The sequence below is a fragment of the Diadema antillarum genome, unplaced genomic scaffold (assembly GCF_040938485.1).
Source record: "Diadema antillarum isolate AM-2024a unplaced genomic scaffold, OU_Dant_1.0 seq00000955_RagTag, whole genome shotgun sequence".
Taxonomy (NCBI): domain Eukaryota; kingdom Metazoa; phylum Echinodermata; class Echinoidea; order Diadematoida; family Diadematidae; genus Diadema; species Diadema antillarum.
Window position 1 is genome coordinate 93302 of NW_027271803.1, and position 19468 is coordinate 112769.

General features: G+C 37.5%; 1 protein-coding gene across 1 annotated transcript in view; it reads left to right on the plus strand.

Moving 5' to 3' along the window:
• The window catches only part of LOC139741815 (broad substrate specificity ATP-binding cassette transporter ABCG2-like), a 113118-nt gene that overhangs the window by 74492 nt on the left and 19158 nt on the right, over positions 1-19468 (plus strand). Inside the window, 4 exon segments of the mRNA XM_071652401.1 lie at positions 10752-10766; positions 10768-10818; positions 13812-13897; positions 15024-15113. Of these exon segments, the coding sequence (XP_071508502.1) occupies positions 10752-10766; positions 10768-10818; positions 13812-13897; positions 15024-15113 (242 nt within the window).

Consider the following 19468-nt stretch of genomic DNA (forward strand, 5'->3'; position numbering starts at 1 on the left):
TGATGGGGCAATTATTTGATTAGATTTTGGGTGAAATTGGCTAAAGGTCGAAGGTCAAAGGTCAAGGTCAAATCATGAAATTGTATCCGTTTACGCGATAACTCAAGACTGGATGGAGCAAATTTCACCAAACTTTGTTGGAGGATGATGTATGATGGGACAATTACATGGTTAGTTTTTCAGTGAAATCGGTCAAAGGTCAAAGATCAAGGTCAAATCCAAAAATTTATCTGTTTACGTGATAACTCAAAACTGGATGAAGCAGCTTTCACCAAACTTGGTCCAAGGATGATGTATGATGGGACAATTAGTTGAGTAAATTTTTGTGACATTGGCAAGAGGTCAAAGGTCAAAAGGTCAAGGTAAAATACTACAAATTTTGCAATTTCCCCCATATCTATGCAATGCCCAAAGGTATTTTCTTGAAACTTGGTGTGGACATGTAATACTGCGTAAAGATTCTCCAGAGAGAGTTTCATGTCATAAGGTCAAAGGTCAAAAAGTCAAAGGTTAGGTGAAAATGTTGCAATATCACTTTTCTCGCAAATGGTTCAATGTATCTTCGTGGAACTTGTTACATACGCATGTACTGACTGGCAGGCATTATCTAGGGAATTTAGGGGTCATGCGTCAGTAGTTAAGGGTCAAAGGTCAAGGTCAACTCCTCAAAATTTTACTATTTCCCTCATCTAGTATATGCAATGCTTCCATCATTAGTCTCAAAACGTAATACATGCACTACTTAATGGAGATTCTCCAGGAAATTTCCAGCCAGAAGGTTAAGGGTCAAAGGCCAGGTTTCAATGCCCCCCCCCCCCAAAAAAAAAAAAAAAATCTATTTTGTACTGTCGTTACACTCTTTCTTCATACCTTGGAAATTACTCAATGCATAAACTTATAAAAAGGTCCGTCAGAATTCAAGTGAAAATTCTCAATTCCCCAAATATGTGTACCTGCACTCTTGGAAAATTATAGCAAACCCAGTTCAAGACATTTCTGACAAACATGTCATTTCAATATTTTGCCAGTCATGTGAAACTGTCATGGATCACACATTGTGAAGACATTGTACTATACGCCTATTGGGAGAATCATGCATTATGGCGGAGGCATCAGTCGCCATAGCGACATTTCTAGTCTTTTGATGGTGCAATACTTTGGAATAGTTTTCCAAGTGAAGTGAGAAATGCTCAAACAAAGCAAACATTTTGTACTCAGTTTCTGAAAAGTCGGCAATATTAAGATGCTGTATTGGTGATTATCATATACATGATTACATTTGATAATTTGGTATATGTTTTTTGTCTTTTTCTTTTTTTCACAAGCAATATTGTTTTGGTAATGACTTGAAGTTATATACACACATGTGTTTTCTATGGTATGTACAAGTTTGTAGGAATGCAGACCCACCTTTGGTAGTTGTCGGAGAGTATGTGCTGTGGTGACAGGTTTTGTTTTTCTTTTCTTTTCTGTTCTTTTCTGTTCTTTTCTCTTTTTTTTCCTTTCTCTGTTTTGAAGGTCATTCAAATTGCCAGTGGATGAGATAGGCTTTGTGGTTAACTGTTGCACAATGTGTTGCCATGGTAACAGTACATTTTGAATGAAAAATCATGTTAAAAAATATGGATTTGGAGTATTTGGTTTGAAATTTGGCATATGTAATCATATGATTTAGATGTTTGAATTTTTGTTATGTTATATATGTAGTTAAAAAGTGCGTTGCCATGTTAACAACATCATTTGAATGAAAATTATAGAATAATACTGCCTTTTTTAGTTTTTTAGTATTTGATTTGAAATTTGGGATATGATATGATCTATGATATCATAGTTGTGTAGATTTTTGTTTCATGTTATACATTGTGTTACCATGGCAACAGCGTTTTCACTGACAAACACAGAAATTACCGATATATTTATTTTTCTCAGATTTTGGGCATTAGACAAGAGATATGATATACAGCTGTATATGTGAATGCCAATGGGCAGTGTATTCGTATTCTTATTCTATGTTGAGTAACATATTATTATGTTCCCAAGTTTGTTATTAGTAAGAATATAATAAGATGGTTGCTGGTTGGGTTCATTTCTTCCCGCTTTGGGTGGGGGTATTTATCACTCTCAGTGAAAGTTTTAATTCTTGATGAAATTTATGGTTAATTGTTTGGTTATGATAGTTACGTAGGCCCATCACCATGTTATTATTGCTTGTTTGACTAGTAAGCGTGTAATTGTCAGTGTATAGTTATTGTGTGACTGTATGTAGGGGACTCAGTGGAAGAATTGTACCTGTCCACATACAGTGTGTTGTATTTGATGTATATGTCTCTGTCTTGTCAACTGTAATGTTTGTTTGTGCAGGGCCCCCAGTAAGAACGATACTTGCCTACTGATGGGGCTACCCTGTTGAAAAAAGACTGAATAAATAAATAAATAAATAAACACATCCCTGTCACCTGCCTGTGTCTGTACCTTTATGTACCGCTCGTGTTTCAAAAGAAGGGACAGCAAAAAGTAATTACCATCCTAAAGACATATCTTCCATTGAGAGTGACGAGTCATGATGTAATGCCACATGAATCAATTATCTTCCTATCTGTGAGGCAGGTCCAGTTTAGCACATACTTTAAATATTCCCTAGTGGCAGCTTCAAACATGGGATCAAAGGGAATAACCCTGTTGTAACTCCATCTCTTGAACCTCCTTGGGCAAATGACGCCCATAACTTCGATACTACGCACAAAAAGGCCCGCAAAACCAGCACTACGCAAAAGAGGCTCACGAGACAGACAACTTGGCAAAGAATTCGGCTCACTAGCACCGACAGGATGAACAGTGCCATCAATAAACCAAATAGGGTGTCCCGATTGTTGCATGCAGAAGGAAGAAATGAGTAAACCTAATGAGAATGGGGAGGTCATACCAAGGAGGGTCATACTAGTAACTTTGAAATCATACCTCAAAGGTTGGGATTGCAATGGTGTCACCGGGCCAGCTGGCCTCCCTCACCCCCTTGAATGTTCAAGTCCTTGATGTGTGTATGCGTGTTTGTACAAGAAATTAATACAGTACAATTCTCCACTTCACTTCCAAAACTGTAAAGGATCTTCGTTTGTGTGTTAAGGTGAATCCCATTACAACGAGATCGTCGGGACCGGGTGATTTTTATCGTTGTAGGCTGATTCTTATTGTATCCCAACACTTGGGAAAAACACTGCAATAAGCATGATCTGGTAAAAATGGGTTGCATGCATTCTAAAGACAAGGCCATACTGATGAACAGAAGGAAAAAAAAAGAAATGCGACGGAAAAGTGCTATCGTGAGCATCCTCGGGATAAGTATAATAACAATTGTATATGTCCCACGCTTGTTATGATTAATTGGCAAAACATATAATCATGCCGTATCTTATAGATGAGACCTGCCTTTTGTTACATGCAATTATTTTTCACACCTGAGAAGAGAGAAATGAAGAAAATTGATGCAATAAACGGATCGCCATCAACGATGCCGCGACTCCCGTGGATGAGATCTGTGCCTGAAATTACCTTTCATTCTAGGACAAGTTATTGATGCTGATCACGTAATTATGTGACAGTTTCATCACATTGAATCCTTTCATTGTTTAATTCCTTCAAGGAAACCATGCTCTCAAACATCCTATTTTTCTCTATCGACTCGAATGGCTCTTACTGCCAGATGTAGAGCGCCATGTGCTTCCTACTTATTGCTATGCATCATGTTTAATGTGTGCTTTGCCTGAATGTTTACCCGTCGAGGAGATTGACTGGTGCCGTTTACAAAATAAAAAGTTAAGTTACTTAAAGAGCGGGTGACTTTCAGATCATAGGGCTCAAAATGTTTATGTGACATTACTGTCCTTATGGCCGGCGCAATTTTTTTTTCAAAAGAGCCCACTTCTGGGATGCATGAGGTAACAAGCAAAACAAAACAAAACAAAACAAAAACAAAAAACAAGCAAAAAACAACAAAACAAAACAAACAAACAAACAAAAACCTAAAATAAAGGCCTTACAGCGCTCATAGAATTCATTCTATTTTTTTTTTCTTCTCTAGTGTCACTGCCGGGATATTTAAAACGAAAAAAAATATTGAGGGGGGAGGGGAACGCGTATAATCCATCGGTACTATGATTAACCTTTTGTATTATGTACTACCATACGACCTCATCGAACTCCGTTTTGGCAGGTATAATTCAAATGTTCTCATAATCAAAACATACGTTATGGGGTTGTAAAACTAATCGGCTGATGCTTGCGAACGTTGCATATTCTAGCAAATCATATAAGGTTTTGTCAGGGTTCGGTAACAATTGCATTCAGAGCAGTTTTCATTGTTTGCAAAAACAGTTTTTCTTATCGCAAAGAAATTTTGAACATGTTCAAAACTTCTGATAAAACCTACAATTTTCTACATTCGCAAACATTCGCCGCTAACAGTTAGATATCGATACAGATTAGATAGGTCTACAGATTTGTGTTTTTGCATTTTTAATTCGCGAAGTATATTAAGTCTGTCGGAGGTGAACTGAGTGGGGGAAGACAGTGGGAAGGGTGATATTCCCCTACGTGTACTAATACCACACAAGGGAGATTTTGCACTTTCAGATGTAAAAATTAACAAAAGTGGTGCACATTTTTTTTTATATTGACGCTTGTATACTGTAATCAGCTGGTGCTTGGAGGAATAATGGTTCCCGACTTTTTCTTTGGGTTGCATTAGTGATCTGACGCCTTCCGTGAAGTTCGGTCGTAACCCTATGATTCATCGTCCTTCCGGATTTCAGCTTCATTGACATGACTGAGGTTTTCAGCCTCCTTAACAAGAGAAGGGGAAAGAAATTATTTGAAGATGTCATATGTTTTTAGACATTGTGCCATTAATTGTATTGTTTAGGAGGTAGCCTCTGTCAATGCAAAGAAGAGAAGTTTTAAGAAATTATAATTGTACTTATAATCTGAGAATTGCAAAGTCAGTTAGACCATCATGTTGTTCATAGACTTATTGGAACCCCAATCATTCATGTTTTGTTCAGTGATGTGTCGAAGCATGTGGACAGTCTCGTATACTTGCCAAAAGCGATAAAGAGCTCGGAAGAATGCAACCGACAAAATCTTTGACAAAGCACATTCAAATTCATTTTCTCTCTTGTTGCATGAAACTGTTTGAATACTCGCTTTCTCAATCACATAAAAAAACAACAAAAACTGCCTAAATAAGGATAGAAGTACTACAGTGTGTAGTATCACGTAAGCCTTACATGATTATGCATACCTGAGATATATCCAGCGTAGCCATTGATATTTCCATGTATAAATACGTATTTATTTATCTATTCATCTATCTATCTATCTATCTATCCATCTATTCATTTATTCATTTGTAACAACCTTGCTCCCCCAACAGGTTGCGCTATAGATAGACATGATTTAGATTGCTTAAGTTCATGTAAAACTTAAGATCAAGGGAAAACCACATAAGCTCGCAGGAATGTAAAATATTTTGATTTTCCCACTTCCTCCGTCTGTAATAGAACATCCACATGCGCGCACGCACACACACATACACACACACATAACCATCTGTGAAATGTGGAGTAGGAAAAACGCTATTATTAATCATAATTATCATACCCTAAAGAATTCCAGCAACTCTATTCTTACCTTTTATGACCGTAGAGGGCGTGTGTTTTGCATACTGCATTGTACTGATACGAGGCGAAGCCCTTCAGCATTTTGATATTGTACAAACCCTGTTCTCTATGGAAAAATATCAATACAGAGTGTATTTCTATCAATATCAGTAATGACAAAGAGTAAAGAAGCGCACGCAGTACACATAGCGGGCGTGGTATACCATGGAGCCCAACGACGGTCATTTTAGGAGCAAACAGCGCGATTATCGGGGGTAACTGACTGCGAGAATCAGTATTGTGAAACGCGGGTTTTGATTGGACAGTTACACTGCCAAACAGTGAGATACGTATCGAGGACAGAGAGATACGTGTCACAAAGGAAAGTGTATGCGTATCTCGTATAATTCAATACGTATCGTGAATATAAGATACATATCATCAAGAAGAGAGTATACGTATCCCAAATAGTGTGATACGTATCGAGAATATGAGATACGTATGGAGAATATGAGATACGTATTAAAAGCATAGAGAGATACGTATCTCATTATTCTCGATACGTATCAGATGATAAAGGGAAACGTATCTGTTCTGTGAGGCATCTGATTGGTCAAATTGGGATACGTATCTCTTGCATTTTGGATACGTACCGTTTGGGGATACGTATCGATTGTGCGACTTTTGAACGCGATGGCCGGCCATAAAATCGCTACGTCTGCGTCCACACAGAAAAACGGACTTGGCTAGAAATGGGAACGGAAGTCGGAGTGCGGGGACTGTCACAGCTGATTGCCTCTCTTCCCGTCGTGTAGCGAAAGTTCCCTAATGTATCCCCCGGTACACTTACTTGAGGATAAACTTTGGATTCACCAGTGTTCTGCCGCGCCGGCGCGTCACATTGTGCGCATGGTATACGTACTGACCACTTTTCTGGACTGATTTTGTTCAATTCGATATGAAGGTTATCATCAAAAAGTCGAGCATACATTTTACTGCTTATTCTGTCTTAACACTTCCTAGGCGCGCGGGGGTGGGGAGTCTCCCCTCCCCCCCCCCCTTGACATTCCGTGCGATATGTCGGCATCGCAAAAAGCTACGCTTTCACGGCTTTTTTTTAGTTGAGTCTCCAGCATCTTTTGATACGTAATTTGCGACAAAGTGACGCATGAATACGTACATGCACGTCGGATCAAAAATTGCTCAAAAACGTGAATGCATGTACAATTTCAATTTCAATTGTGACTTCGGTCAAATTTCATGAAAACACACTTTTTTTGTTGCTGTTATTGCTTCAAATCAATAAATAACATATTTTGATGCTCTGCGGGCAGTGTGGCCGACAGATTTCATGAAAAAACAACAATGAAAACAAAAAGTAAAAACCAATAGAATACATAAGAAATTGATAAACAATAACATAAGAAACTATTTCTGTTGCCACAATCTTTTAACTTACATTTGCTAAGAACTGCTACACCAAAATATACTTTTTGGAGCTTGCTTTATTGATTTATAGTAAGAAGTCTGATTTCACGTATACATTGTGCATGAATCAGCATAACTCTTTTTTTTTTAATCAACTGTACAGTTGAGTGAATTGCATCGCAGGTAACCTGTGTGCCGATTTTTGTCGAGATCACGCAGTCGAAAGCTGAAATCTAGAGGGGGCCTGGGAGTCCCCCCCCCCCCCACATCATCATCTACTCTCTAAAAAGAATCGAGTGAAAATATTCACTCTTAAAAGAGTAAATACAAAAAAAAGAGTGAATTTAGAGTGAAATTGGAGTGAATTTTGAGTGAAAATGTTGATTTTCACTCATTTTGGAGTGACATCAGGGATCACTCGCAGATTTTTGGAGTGATCCCTGAGGTCACTCTAAAACGAGTGAAAATGAAGTACCTGAATAGCCCGGCCTATACTTGGTGGCCCTAAAAAGAACGGAACACCTAAGATCTTTAATTGCAGCGATATCGTTGCAAATATGTCCTTACTTTGCATACCATTGGAAAGGCCATTCATTTTCCAATAGAATGACACGAAATTCTTTAATTTGGCTTAATGCGTTATGATATTAGGATTATTTTTGTGAACCCTTGCAATTTTCTAAATGTGATCATTATGCACTCTCAGAGATCCCGAACTCAACGATAATTCGGCTTGCCACAGAACCAGTAGCGTACACAATGTGTGGAATGTGGGACAACAGCTCTTTACCGTGAATTGAAGAGAGAGTGGGGCGGGCGGACGGTTTGATTGTCATTGTCCGTTGGCATTGTGAATGAGACGACATGTTGGGCTCAATGAAATGCTAAATTTAGCTGGAAAATAGCGAGGTTAATTCAAAGGCATGATTGGCAGTGACGTGACTTCATGAAGTGGTTTAGGAATAAAGCAATTACTTTTAATTGTAAGTATGCATTGATAAATACAATGAGAATATCCCTGTATCTATGAGTGGATTAGTAAAACTTGAATCATCAGCAAGTACTTTAAAATGCACACTAGGTGGTTCTGTGAATAGAGGTGCAAGCTATTTTCACAGCCACTTTTTTATTTTACCATCAACCCCCCTCCCCCGGGCTCCCCCCTTTTGCGCTTTTAGTAGCTGGCATGGAAAATAAAATATTCGGGTAAGAAGCCGGGTGTTTGTGGATTCGGTCGAATTCGGGTCCCCTTTTTTTTGCCAAATCCTGGATCCGCGCCCGCACCAGTTAAGCAAATGCATAGATGTCTTGATAATTAATTCATGATCTTCATTACGCTTACTTTTCTTTATAATTTTATCAATCTGAACATAGTTATAAAGGTCAGAGAGCCCAGATTGAATGGTCCGCCTTCTATGAGGTTCAAGCTCATATTTTGGTTGGTGCCTTGTGTGTGTCCAATGGGCTGCGTTTTCTTGACCGATCTAATTCAAATACGACATAAAAGTGCGTTATTCCAAAATGTAGCCGCTTGTAAATTTTCTGGTGATATCGCCCCTCGCTTGTTCCGTCTTTGTACACAAAGGAGTTGATCTTTGATGGTCCCCAATTTTGCATTCTACTTGCCACATTTCTCGACCGATTTCGTTCTAGTTTGATGCAAAGGTATATCATCGTCAAATCTTGACTTTACCTAGCTTTGATTATACTGTTTCCTGTTTCTGCCTTTTATCAAGTCAAAGACGGTCACATGTTGTATTTCTTTTTTTTTTTCTACCATCCCCAATTCTTGATTGACTGTTTTCAAAACTCATCTTGGCGACTTGTAGACACCTTTTTGTTTCTGGTAATGCCGCTCCCATTTTTCTGTCTCATATAGTCAAAATCTGAAAAAAAAAAGTTATGCGTTGATGGGTGTCTTGTGTGCCGCCATACACGTGGCATTTATTTACTGTTGTATTAAGTTTGTGTTCAGGCAATTTTCATTATCATAATTTCTAGTAACATATATCTGCCCATCAACTGTGCCTGACAATCATTTCCTCATAATGAGAGTAACTGTCACGGAAAACTAAACTTTTATATATGTATATGTTTATATTATATTATATTATATTATATATATATATGTATGTATATATATATATATATATATATACATGCATTGATATATAAGATTTTTTAAAAAAACTGGAACAAAGTTCATGCTGTATTCACCAACAGTTTATTTCTGCAAACAAAATCGAGCGATTCGCTCTTTCTCAAGTGTTGATATTCAACAATATAAACATCAGTATCAACACTTGAGAAAGAGGAAAATCGCTCGAAAATTTGTGTGCAGAAATAAAAATGTTGGTGAATACAGCATGAACTTTGTTCCAGTTTTTTTTTTTTTTATGCCTCCGCCAGGAAGTGTCGCCGGAGGCATTATGTTTTCGCGTTATCCGTCCGTATATCCGTCCTTCCGTCCTTCCGTCCGTAATCAATTTCGTGGACAGTGTAACTAAAAAACCGTTAGAGATGTCCTAATGAAACTTGGCATGTATATGTATGAGTGGGCGAAGTTGTGCCTATCAACTTTTGGGTGCGCTATGCTCGAGAGCAAAGGTCAAAAGATCAAGGTCAAATACTCAAAATTTCATTATTTTCCCCATATGTATGCAATGCCTGAAGGTATTTTCTTGAAACTTAGCGTATATGTGTACTACTAGATAAGAATTCCTCAGAGACAGTTTTGGGTCATGGGGTCAAAGGTCAAGGGTCAAGTCAAATTATTACAATTTGACTTTTTTCTTCATATCTCGCAAATGGTTCAAGGTATTTTCATGGAACTTAGAACATATGCATGTACTGACTGACAGTGATTATGTAGGGATTTTAGGGTTCATGGGTCAAAGGTTAGGGGTCCAAAGGTCAAGGTCAACTCCTCAAAATTTTACTCTTTCTCTCATATTAATGAAGTGCCTGCAGGATTTTTTCTTGAAACAGAAATATTAACATGTCTTACCCAATATAGATTTGTCTTGAAGTTTCTTGCCAAAGGGTCAAAGGCCAAAAGGTCAAAGGTCAAGTGAAAGTGTTAAATTTCACTTCTTTCCCACCCTATCTCGAAAGTGACTCAAGGTATCATCATGAAACTTAGTAAATATTTATGCATGTTCTACCTGACAGCGCTTCTCTTGGGAATTTTTAGGGTCATAGGGTCAAAGTTCAAGGGACAATGACCAGGTTTAAAACGCTAAAATTTTACTATTCAATACTGAAATTACACTTTTTTCTCCATACTTTGAAAATTACTTAATGCATAAACTTATCAAAGGGTCAAAAGTCAAGTAAAAATCCTCAAATCTCCAAATACGGGCACTCTTAAACAATATAGCCATTCATGCAATTATACTTCGTTCAAGGAAAGTGAACATTCAACATATTTGTAACAAACCTGTCATTTTAATATTTTACCAATTATGTGAAACTGTAATCACAAATTGCCAAGACTTTGTACTATTAGGAGAACCATGCCATTATGGCGGAGGCATACCAGTTGCCATAGCGACATTTCTACTTTATCTTGTTATCACGCCCAACACGTAGACAACCTACTCAATATGTATAGAATCACCTATCTTCCCTTGGATGAATTATGTTTCTTTATACTTTCCATCCCTTCAGCTCTACCATGTATCTGCACGAGGCCGTTTTGAACATTCTCCGGAATCCATTTCTAACGTTTATCCAGGTGAGAATGTATGGCGGGGCCCGTTCGATTCATTAATAAGTGCAACTACGTTTACATCTATCCAATGGATGGGACATTCTTAAACAATCGGAATGCACAGTATGCACAATCGTACATCTATGCAACTTCGCAATTCATGCAACTGTACAGTTTATATAGATTTTCCCACTCAATTTCATGATTTTGTCATTCAATTTCCTATCCTGAGCATTCAATTTTACGCATTGCACGCTCGCAGCACTGAAGCAGCAATCAAATTAAAAATCGGTCATTCAAATTCACTTTATGAGCAGTAAAATTTTTCGTTTTGCGTCATTCAAATCTGAGATAGATGCATGCATTTCAGCCATGAACATTCAAATTTATTTCACGCTGAACAATGGAATCTCGTCGGTCATTCAAATTCGTGAAAAGGCAACCATGTCCCAAATAAGTGCATTCAATTTAAAGGAAGTCTTGCATTAAGTTTTCTTGGGGACCGTGTATGTGTGTATTTTTTTTACATAGCTTTGAATAGATTTGGTTCTCATGACTGAAGATTTTTTCTTTCTCAATTTGGCCTTATAGGGTCATCACCTTTTTATTCTAAAAATTTGCACTTAACGAGCATAACGAGTGTAACCGGCAGCCATATAGAGGCACATCAGGCACTGTATACAAACGATCATAGTAGGGGGGGGGGGTTGATTGACACCTTCGAGAAAAGCAATTTGGACTACATGGCAACTGAAACCGCGAACATTGTAGGCCAATACGCCTTGTATGTTTTTAACTTATTTGTTTAACTTTTGCGAGACTATGTGAGATCACTGTCTGTCAGTTTTGTCTTTAAATTGAACATTGTAGGCCAATACGCCTTGTTTGTTGTTAACCTTATTTGTTAACTTTTGCGAGACTATGTGAGATCACTGTATGTAAATTTGTCTTTAAATTGATGCATTGTTTGGTTACTGTTGGGGCGTTGTCCTTTTTTAGTGTGTGCGGTGTCATCAAGGAGTATGTTCAAATTGTCGTTTTGTTTGGGGCACTGCTGATTGGACCTTACAGTTTAAAATGTCTTGAAATGAAAAGCCATAAATACATGAACACAGAACAACACAAAAGCATTAAACATAATTGAATGCGTATATGACTGGGTTGTGTACATCTCTTTGCTTGTTTTATTTTAAAAAAAAACTTTCGCCCATTTCTGCCCCTATCCCTGCCCCATTTTCCCCTTCTTCAAAATATACACAATACATTACCTTTAAACATACACTGCAAAAACTATTGGGTTAGATTTAAATACCCATGGTGTTAAATCTAACACTGATGAAGGGTCAATAGAGGACGGACTACATCGACAGGTGTAGAAATTATGTTGTGATAATGTTGTAAAGGGTTCACCTGGCATTTCACTGTAGCTGTTAATTCAACAATGTCACTACATGGTGTTGATTTAATATTGCTAGTGTTAATGTCAATAGTATAACATCCGCCCAGTGTCAATAGGAGACCACAATAAACTAGTATTCCTGTGGTGCCAATGTCGTTTACAACTTTTTTTTTCAGAAATCAAGTACTTTATCCGAAAGTTCTGTTCATGGTATTCTTGTCGAAGTTCAAAATCAACAAGAAGAACAATAAACAATTACCTGTCAAAAAATCAGAAGAAAGTTTTTATATTTTGAAGTGACACCGGAGGTGTTAATTTAACACCAACCTGTTCATCGTATTCTTGTCGAAATTCAAAATCAACAAGAAGAACAATAAACAATTACCCGTCAAAAAATCAGAAGAAAGTTTCATATTTGAAGTGACACCGGAGGTGTTAATTTAATACCAAAAATGAGCACCGGAAATTCAACACCAGCTCAGTGTTTCGTAATTAACACCCGACGTTTTTGCAGGTGTAATCCTACACATGTACGTTATAAAGCGTTTGTGAGAAGTGTATACCGGTGTGCTGATATAAGTTACTTTCGCCCCTTTCTTCGCCATCCTGACCCCATTACCACTTCGTCAAAAAATCTATTCCATTTCCTTCATTAGATTGATTGCGACGAAGTAGGAATTGACGCTCTGTCGCGTGAATTTGAATACATGAGTAGGGATTGCAGTGCTTGCTTTTCGGAAGTCGAACGCACGTACCTTAAATTTGATTTGACGGAAACGAAATAGAGCTCCCATAAATGAAGTTGATCGCTCGCACTCTGAATATGAATGCCCGGCGAATATTTTTGCGTGCGTATGTGAATTCAAATGCACATTCATGAATTGGAATGACACAAGTATGAAATTGTTGGGAAAAACCTACAGTATATTTTACGACTGTTGATTGTTCATTAATGTTTTGCTTCATTGTGATTTTAAATCACCCTGAAAAGGAGACACCAACAGATTTAGCCGACACTCGGTCAGTTACCTCATGTCCACCATCACTCGTGTTGCATGCAAACACATTGCCGATGGAAATTACATTTAAAGGGCCCCTGAAATCCAAATGCATGTTGATTTGTGTTGATCTTTGATAACCTCAACATCACTTTTGCGGTGAAACGAATATCTCGAAACATTCCATATAGTTTTAACGATTTTTTTCCTTCTATTTTTCTTCAGATTACTTGGGAACGCCCACAAAAAAAAATCCTTCCAAACCAATATTCCTCAGATGACCTCATCTGTCAATCATTGCTAAAGTACTGAAATGTTTAACAAAAGACATTGGAATGCACCTTCCCCTCGACTCAGCATAACTTGCATGTTCCCTCGCCATGTCTTTTGTTAGTCACATTGATATCACACAAACATGCAAGTCATGCTGAGTCGAGGGGACGGTTTTATTTCCTTATGGACCCGGTTCGAAATCTGGCCGTGTGTGACTGTAGCATTACGAAGTTCGTTAGTTACCATTTTTATAGTCTGAGAACCGACTGTCCTTTTCACTGTGTCCACTTGTAAGTAGCATTTTTCAGCCACCCCGTAAATTATTTGAATTTCTTTCTACTTCGCAGAATTCCTCAACAATCATGTTTGCACTCATCATCGGTGGAATCTACTTCGATTTAGATAATTCACTCGCATCTGGTTATCAAAACAGGTGAGTCAGTCTAATAGGTGGCTAGAATTCATGTTATTGGTGTAGTTGTCTTGGGAAAATACTTTCAAGGGTCAGACGCTCTGTGACTCTTGCTAGTAGTATGATGTTTTTATCTTATCTTCGGTTTTACTTTTCAGAGGTCATTCTCATGAGAGCTGAATGCTTAATCTTGAGTTCTTCGAACGTCGAGATTAAGTATGAAAAATAATAATGGGGCTGGGGAGTCTGATATTATGTTCGCCTTGGAACAAAAAAAACAACAACAACGCTTTAATATACTGCGCTCTAAGATCGCTCTATTGAATTTGTACTGCATTTTCAATTTGAGTCCAATCGTATGTTTTAACAAGTTAACATGAACAAGTCACTAATAGATTTTCTTTCGCTTATCACCTTTTGCATTGAAATCGAATGTTGTAATATGTTTATGTACAACAGCATTGTTTTACACTATACTTCAAGGGGAATACCATTGCAGTTAGCTGTTAGTCTGAAGAGGAGCAAAATGGGCTTTCTTAACTATGACAACTTGATAAAATTGGATGAAAAGTATTAAGAAATTAAATTTTGAAAGTTACACTAATTTTCAGGTAATAGCTTGCCATATAGTTGGTACATAAAACTGTGACATTTTTCAGTTTTTCGTTCAAATGTAATTACTCCCCAGTCTCAATTCCTTACATATCTAACCGATAATCATTCTGAAGTTATTCAACAGGGAATTACATGTTTTACGCTTTGTTATCAGTAACACTTTTAACTGTACTGGAATTCCACTTTAAGACTTTCACACTGTTAAAGTTCCAGATATGGCGGAAAACAATGAAAAGTGGTTTCGCAACGGTTTGCAGTTTACCATTAACATCTCTTGACAATGAATGCATTTAATAGTATTGGACCCGTTTCTAAGTCTTTGAAAATGCATTCACTCCGTCTTCACTTTATATCTGGTGATTATTGTATGTTATGTTATGTTATGTTATGTTATGGTATGTTATGGTATGGGACGTATGTTATGTTATGTTGTGTTATGCTATGTTACGTTATGTCATGTTATTTATCTTATCTTATGCTGCGTTTGTAAAAATGAATTTTTATTTCTTTTGTGAACCGATCCCTATTTCAGAATCGGAGCTTTCTTCTTTCTCATCATGCAAGTTGTTTTCCAGAATTTGAGCGCAGTCCAACTTTTTATCGACGAGAGAGTCATTTTCGTGTAAGAAAAACGTATTTCTATACAGTATGACAGTTTGGGCATTATTAATCTTTTTTTCTGTAGGCCTACAAGTTTTATTTACGGTTCTCAAAGAAACAATTCTCTATATACTGATTTGTGTTGATTCTTGATATCCGCAGCATCACTTACTGTATGTGGCAAACGAATGTCTAAAGGTGCAATCACACATCGCCGGTTTAGATGGCGGTTCATGGCGGTTCAGCAAATCGCCGTGCTCCGCCAAAGACCGTGTTTACACCGTACACAAACCCTGGTCATCCGTCACTCATCCGCCATGAACCCCGAGAACCGCGGGGAACCGCGGGAAACCGCCAGAAAAATTAAACATGTTTAATTTCTCGTGGCGGTCTTGGCGGTTTGAAATGGACCGTGTTCACATCGCCGTTCATCGTGTACAGAACGGCATCCTCCGTGATTGCACCGCAAGATCCGTGATAATACCGAGTTAACACCGCCATAATTTTCAAGCGAAAAGAAACAATGAACTTAAAAGAGAATAATGGCTCCGGCGACACTTCGTGGCGGAGCAATAAAAAATGGAGAGAAAAAGCAAAGATGAACCCATAATGCAAGATCGGGTAAATAATTATATTGAATGCTATAGTTTCCTTATTTCTTTAACACATATACAGTAACAAATAAAGTTTAATGTTCAAAAAGTTGTTAGGTATGTTGAATACTACATCATTTACATTAAAAGGTAAGTTCATAATTTTATTAAAGCTTAACAGCTTTTAAGATGGCCAGCAACGTGAACCTGATAAGTTATACACAGAAAACTTATGTAAATATGTTGGGTTCTGCTTTCGTGATTACATGTATGTATGCCTTTTTGCAAGACTGCATGTTGATATACAGATATGTTGAAACTTAAGAGAGTAGAGGGAAAAGCAATGTTGAAACTTGAAAAAAAAACACCATTATTATACGTGAACCTGTAAGTAAAGAGGAAGCTATGCACACATACTGTATATGCTTCTTTGATAATGCATAATGTACATAATGTCTTTTTATTGACTGTTGTTAAAGATATTATAATTATATTATCATCATTGCCGTTCTTATATAGCGCATAATACCTTTGGCAAGGTCTCTATGCGCTTTAGAGGGGGAACAAAAAGATAAACAGGAAAAGGTAATTTCAGAAACATCAACATGCTGCATAAATCATCATCTACAATCACTATGTAACTATTTTAACAGATAGGTTTTAAAAAAAATTTTAGACTTATTGATGGAACTTGCATGTTTTACCACTTGAGGTGCTGTTCCACAGTTCTGGGGCGGCATAAACCACGTTTGCCATAGTAGCTTTTTTTTTGTAATGGATCGAGGGTATCACATACAGATTCCCCTTACGATTTAGGAACTCTCATAGGCTCATATTTCACAAGGAGCTCTGAAAGGTAAGAAGAAGTAATTTTGTGAAAACATGGATAAACAAGCAACAAGATCTTAAATTCAATACGCGAAGTAATTATGTGAAAATTTAATTTAAAAAAAGAGAGATGTTGAAACAAGCAAGTACTTGTACATCGCTTGATAAATAAACCTGCAAATGAACAGGAAACTTTGGATACTATGTTGGATTCTGCTTTGATATGTACAGTATGTCTTTGTAATGACAGTTAAAACAGATATTCTGAGAGAGAAAAAGCACGTTGAAACTTGAAGATAATTGATTGTTGCATCACTTATATCAATCTGTAAAACACAGGGGGCTACAACATTTCATAATTTCTTTAAAATTGTGTTTACCTAAGAAAGCAAAACGCTCCTTGTTGAAACCCATTAAGGACAAGTGAAAGGGCTCTGATTGCATCCAACTACATGGGCTTGGTATGGACTCCTCCACCTTCCGGGGCGATCCGTGTTACTACCGCGTCAATCCGCGTTTGGTTCGTGTTCAAAACGTGTTGAGAACGTAGTTAAAGTGCTTTCCGCCATCATTGGGACACGGTTCACGGCGGTTTGAGAACCGCCATGAACCGCCATCTAAACCGGCGCACAGTGGGCCAGAATGAGCTCAAAGTGCGCCAAAATTATATTCCGTGGTTTCTTTTTACCCAAATTTGGTGTTTTAGGGTAATTAGGGGCGTAGAATTGATTGAACATAATTTCAAACTCATATGACGTCACTGTGATGCTGTTTTTTCATTGGCTACCAAAAATCTGTCTGTAAATGACGAATAAAGCAATGCAAATCTTAGGCTGTTATTTTTTTCTTTAAAGATTAATTTATCTTTTCACCTTCACTGACACTGCTTATCTACTACCATTGAATACACGATGCTTACATGTCATAGTAAGTGTATAAACATTCGGGTTTCGTTAAAAGAATCGAATTTATGCTGAAAGTTCCATATTACACACGTACTGCAAAATGATACTGTTGTCCGTGTAAACTAGTTAGAATATAAGTTTATGATGTACGCTGTACGTTTGGGTGAATTTTTTCACTTTATTCTATAGCAGGACATAAATGCGCGATATAAAATCAATCTCCGATATAGTTCTTATCTCTCTACTTCATATATAATCTTAGGCCTATGCCATATCAATTCATACAAGCGCAAAAACCATTTTGTCTAATTTAAATGGAAGGATAACAAATTGTGAAGTCAGTAATCAGGAAAATGAAAGGTTGTGACTTAGCAGCTAAGAATGAGTCTGCCGTGTATGAAAGTTTACTTGGAAAAGCTAAAATAATAAGATTTTTTTTTAATGAAAAATTTATCGAAATCACAATCATATGAAATTATAAATTCATCCACGTTCCACAGTGATTTTTTTTTTCTCATCAGTCGTCGGAAGCAAAGTTTTTTTTTGCTTCCGACAACCCACAAAGTGTATGGGATCACAGTCTGATGAATCCGACTTGTATTGGTCGCCTATCAGGTCAATGTCAGACATGTCAGGCATGATCCGATGAGGATCACGCGAGCAATGTCTGACATTGACCTGCAATCGGATTCACAAACTGCGATACTATACACTTTGCTGAGCGGCCGGAAAGCAGCAGTCTTTGCTTCCAACGAGTACCCGATGAGAATAAAATCTCTGTGTTTTGGTGTTTAACGGTCTATCTGCATATGTCAAGAGTAGCATCGAAGTACATGTATTTAGGTGTCCATACAATATGTATCGCAGTGGCAATAGCTATGTTTACAGTAGTGGCATTGACAATTATGGAGAATATGGCTACATGGCCTTGGCTATGTGCAATTATGTACTCTTTTATCTTCGGAGGAGGGGTCTTTTAGGTGCCGGACTAGCCCTATACATGTATTTTATAACTCTGTTTGCCTCTTATTCAGTGTTATTCATGTTTCTGTGTCTTTAACGTGCGAGAAAAAAATTAATGAATAAAAAAATGCCGCCCTCATGCGGCCCCGTATGATATAACAGCATTCCTAAGCGGCTACAAGGTCCAAAATAGGCGTAATGTGTCGCGGAAAATCGGCTCTAACACAAAAAGTGGCAAAAGGTGGCAGCCAAATCTGGTATCAGCTTAAAGCTGAGACATCAGGGAATGTGGTGGTAATAGAATTTAGTTGGAAATCCGTGGCAATCTAAACTTTTCATCAGGGTATATTAAAAAGACAAATAATTAGCCTCTTTTCCAGGATATTTAGCGTAAAATGTTCATGCACATTAAGTTTCTTTGCATTTTTATGGCATTCATAACGTAAAATGAACTCTGAGAAATATGTGGGAGAAATTACAGGTTGATATCTCAAAAACTACATGTTGAAATTATTTATTTATTAAAGAGGTTACAATTTGCTTTGAAACTCTTAAAATATTGTATTTTGCTACTTCAGGTAGGAAATATACCCCTTTAATGTACATACCTGATTCAAATATTTTAATGATATATTCTTCAAAGCATTACCTCTCAAGAGCGCATGTCAAAAATTAAAAAATCCCAAGTGCCCAAAGTGACTTTTGGCGCACTTTGGTATCTCTCTGGCTCACTGTGCGGCGATGTGTGATCGCACCTTAACGCTCTGGCATTGCGGTGGGTACAGTGTAGGCCGTAATAAACCGGGTAAACGCAATAAATCGTGAGAGCACGTAAGCCGTAACAAAGGCGGTCCGTATTGGACGAGATAGAATATATTGCGTAGTCTCGCCTGACCAGATGCCGTAAGAACGGATTCTGACAGCTTCATGTTTATTGGAGCGAAGACTGGAACGAACAAGACCAGAATAAGGAAGGGAAAAAGAAAGAAAACATTCCACCTACCCACGTTTCTGGCAAATGGGGTGTTAACGTAGCATAAATACATTCTATATATTCCTCAATTACTTTTTTCTTCAGATTACTTCGA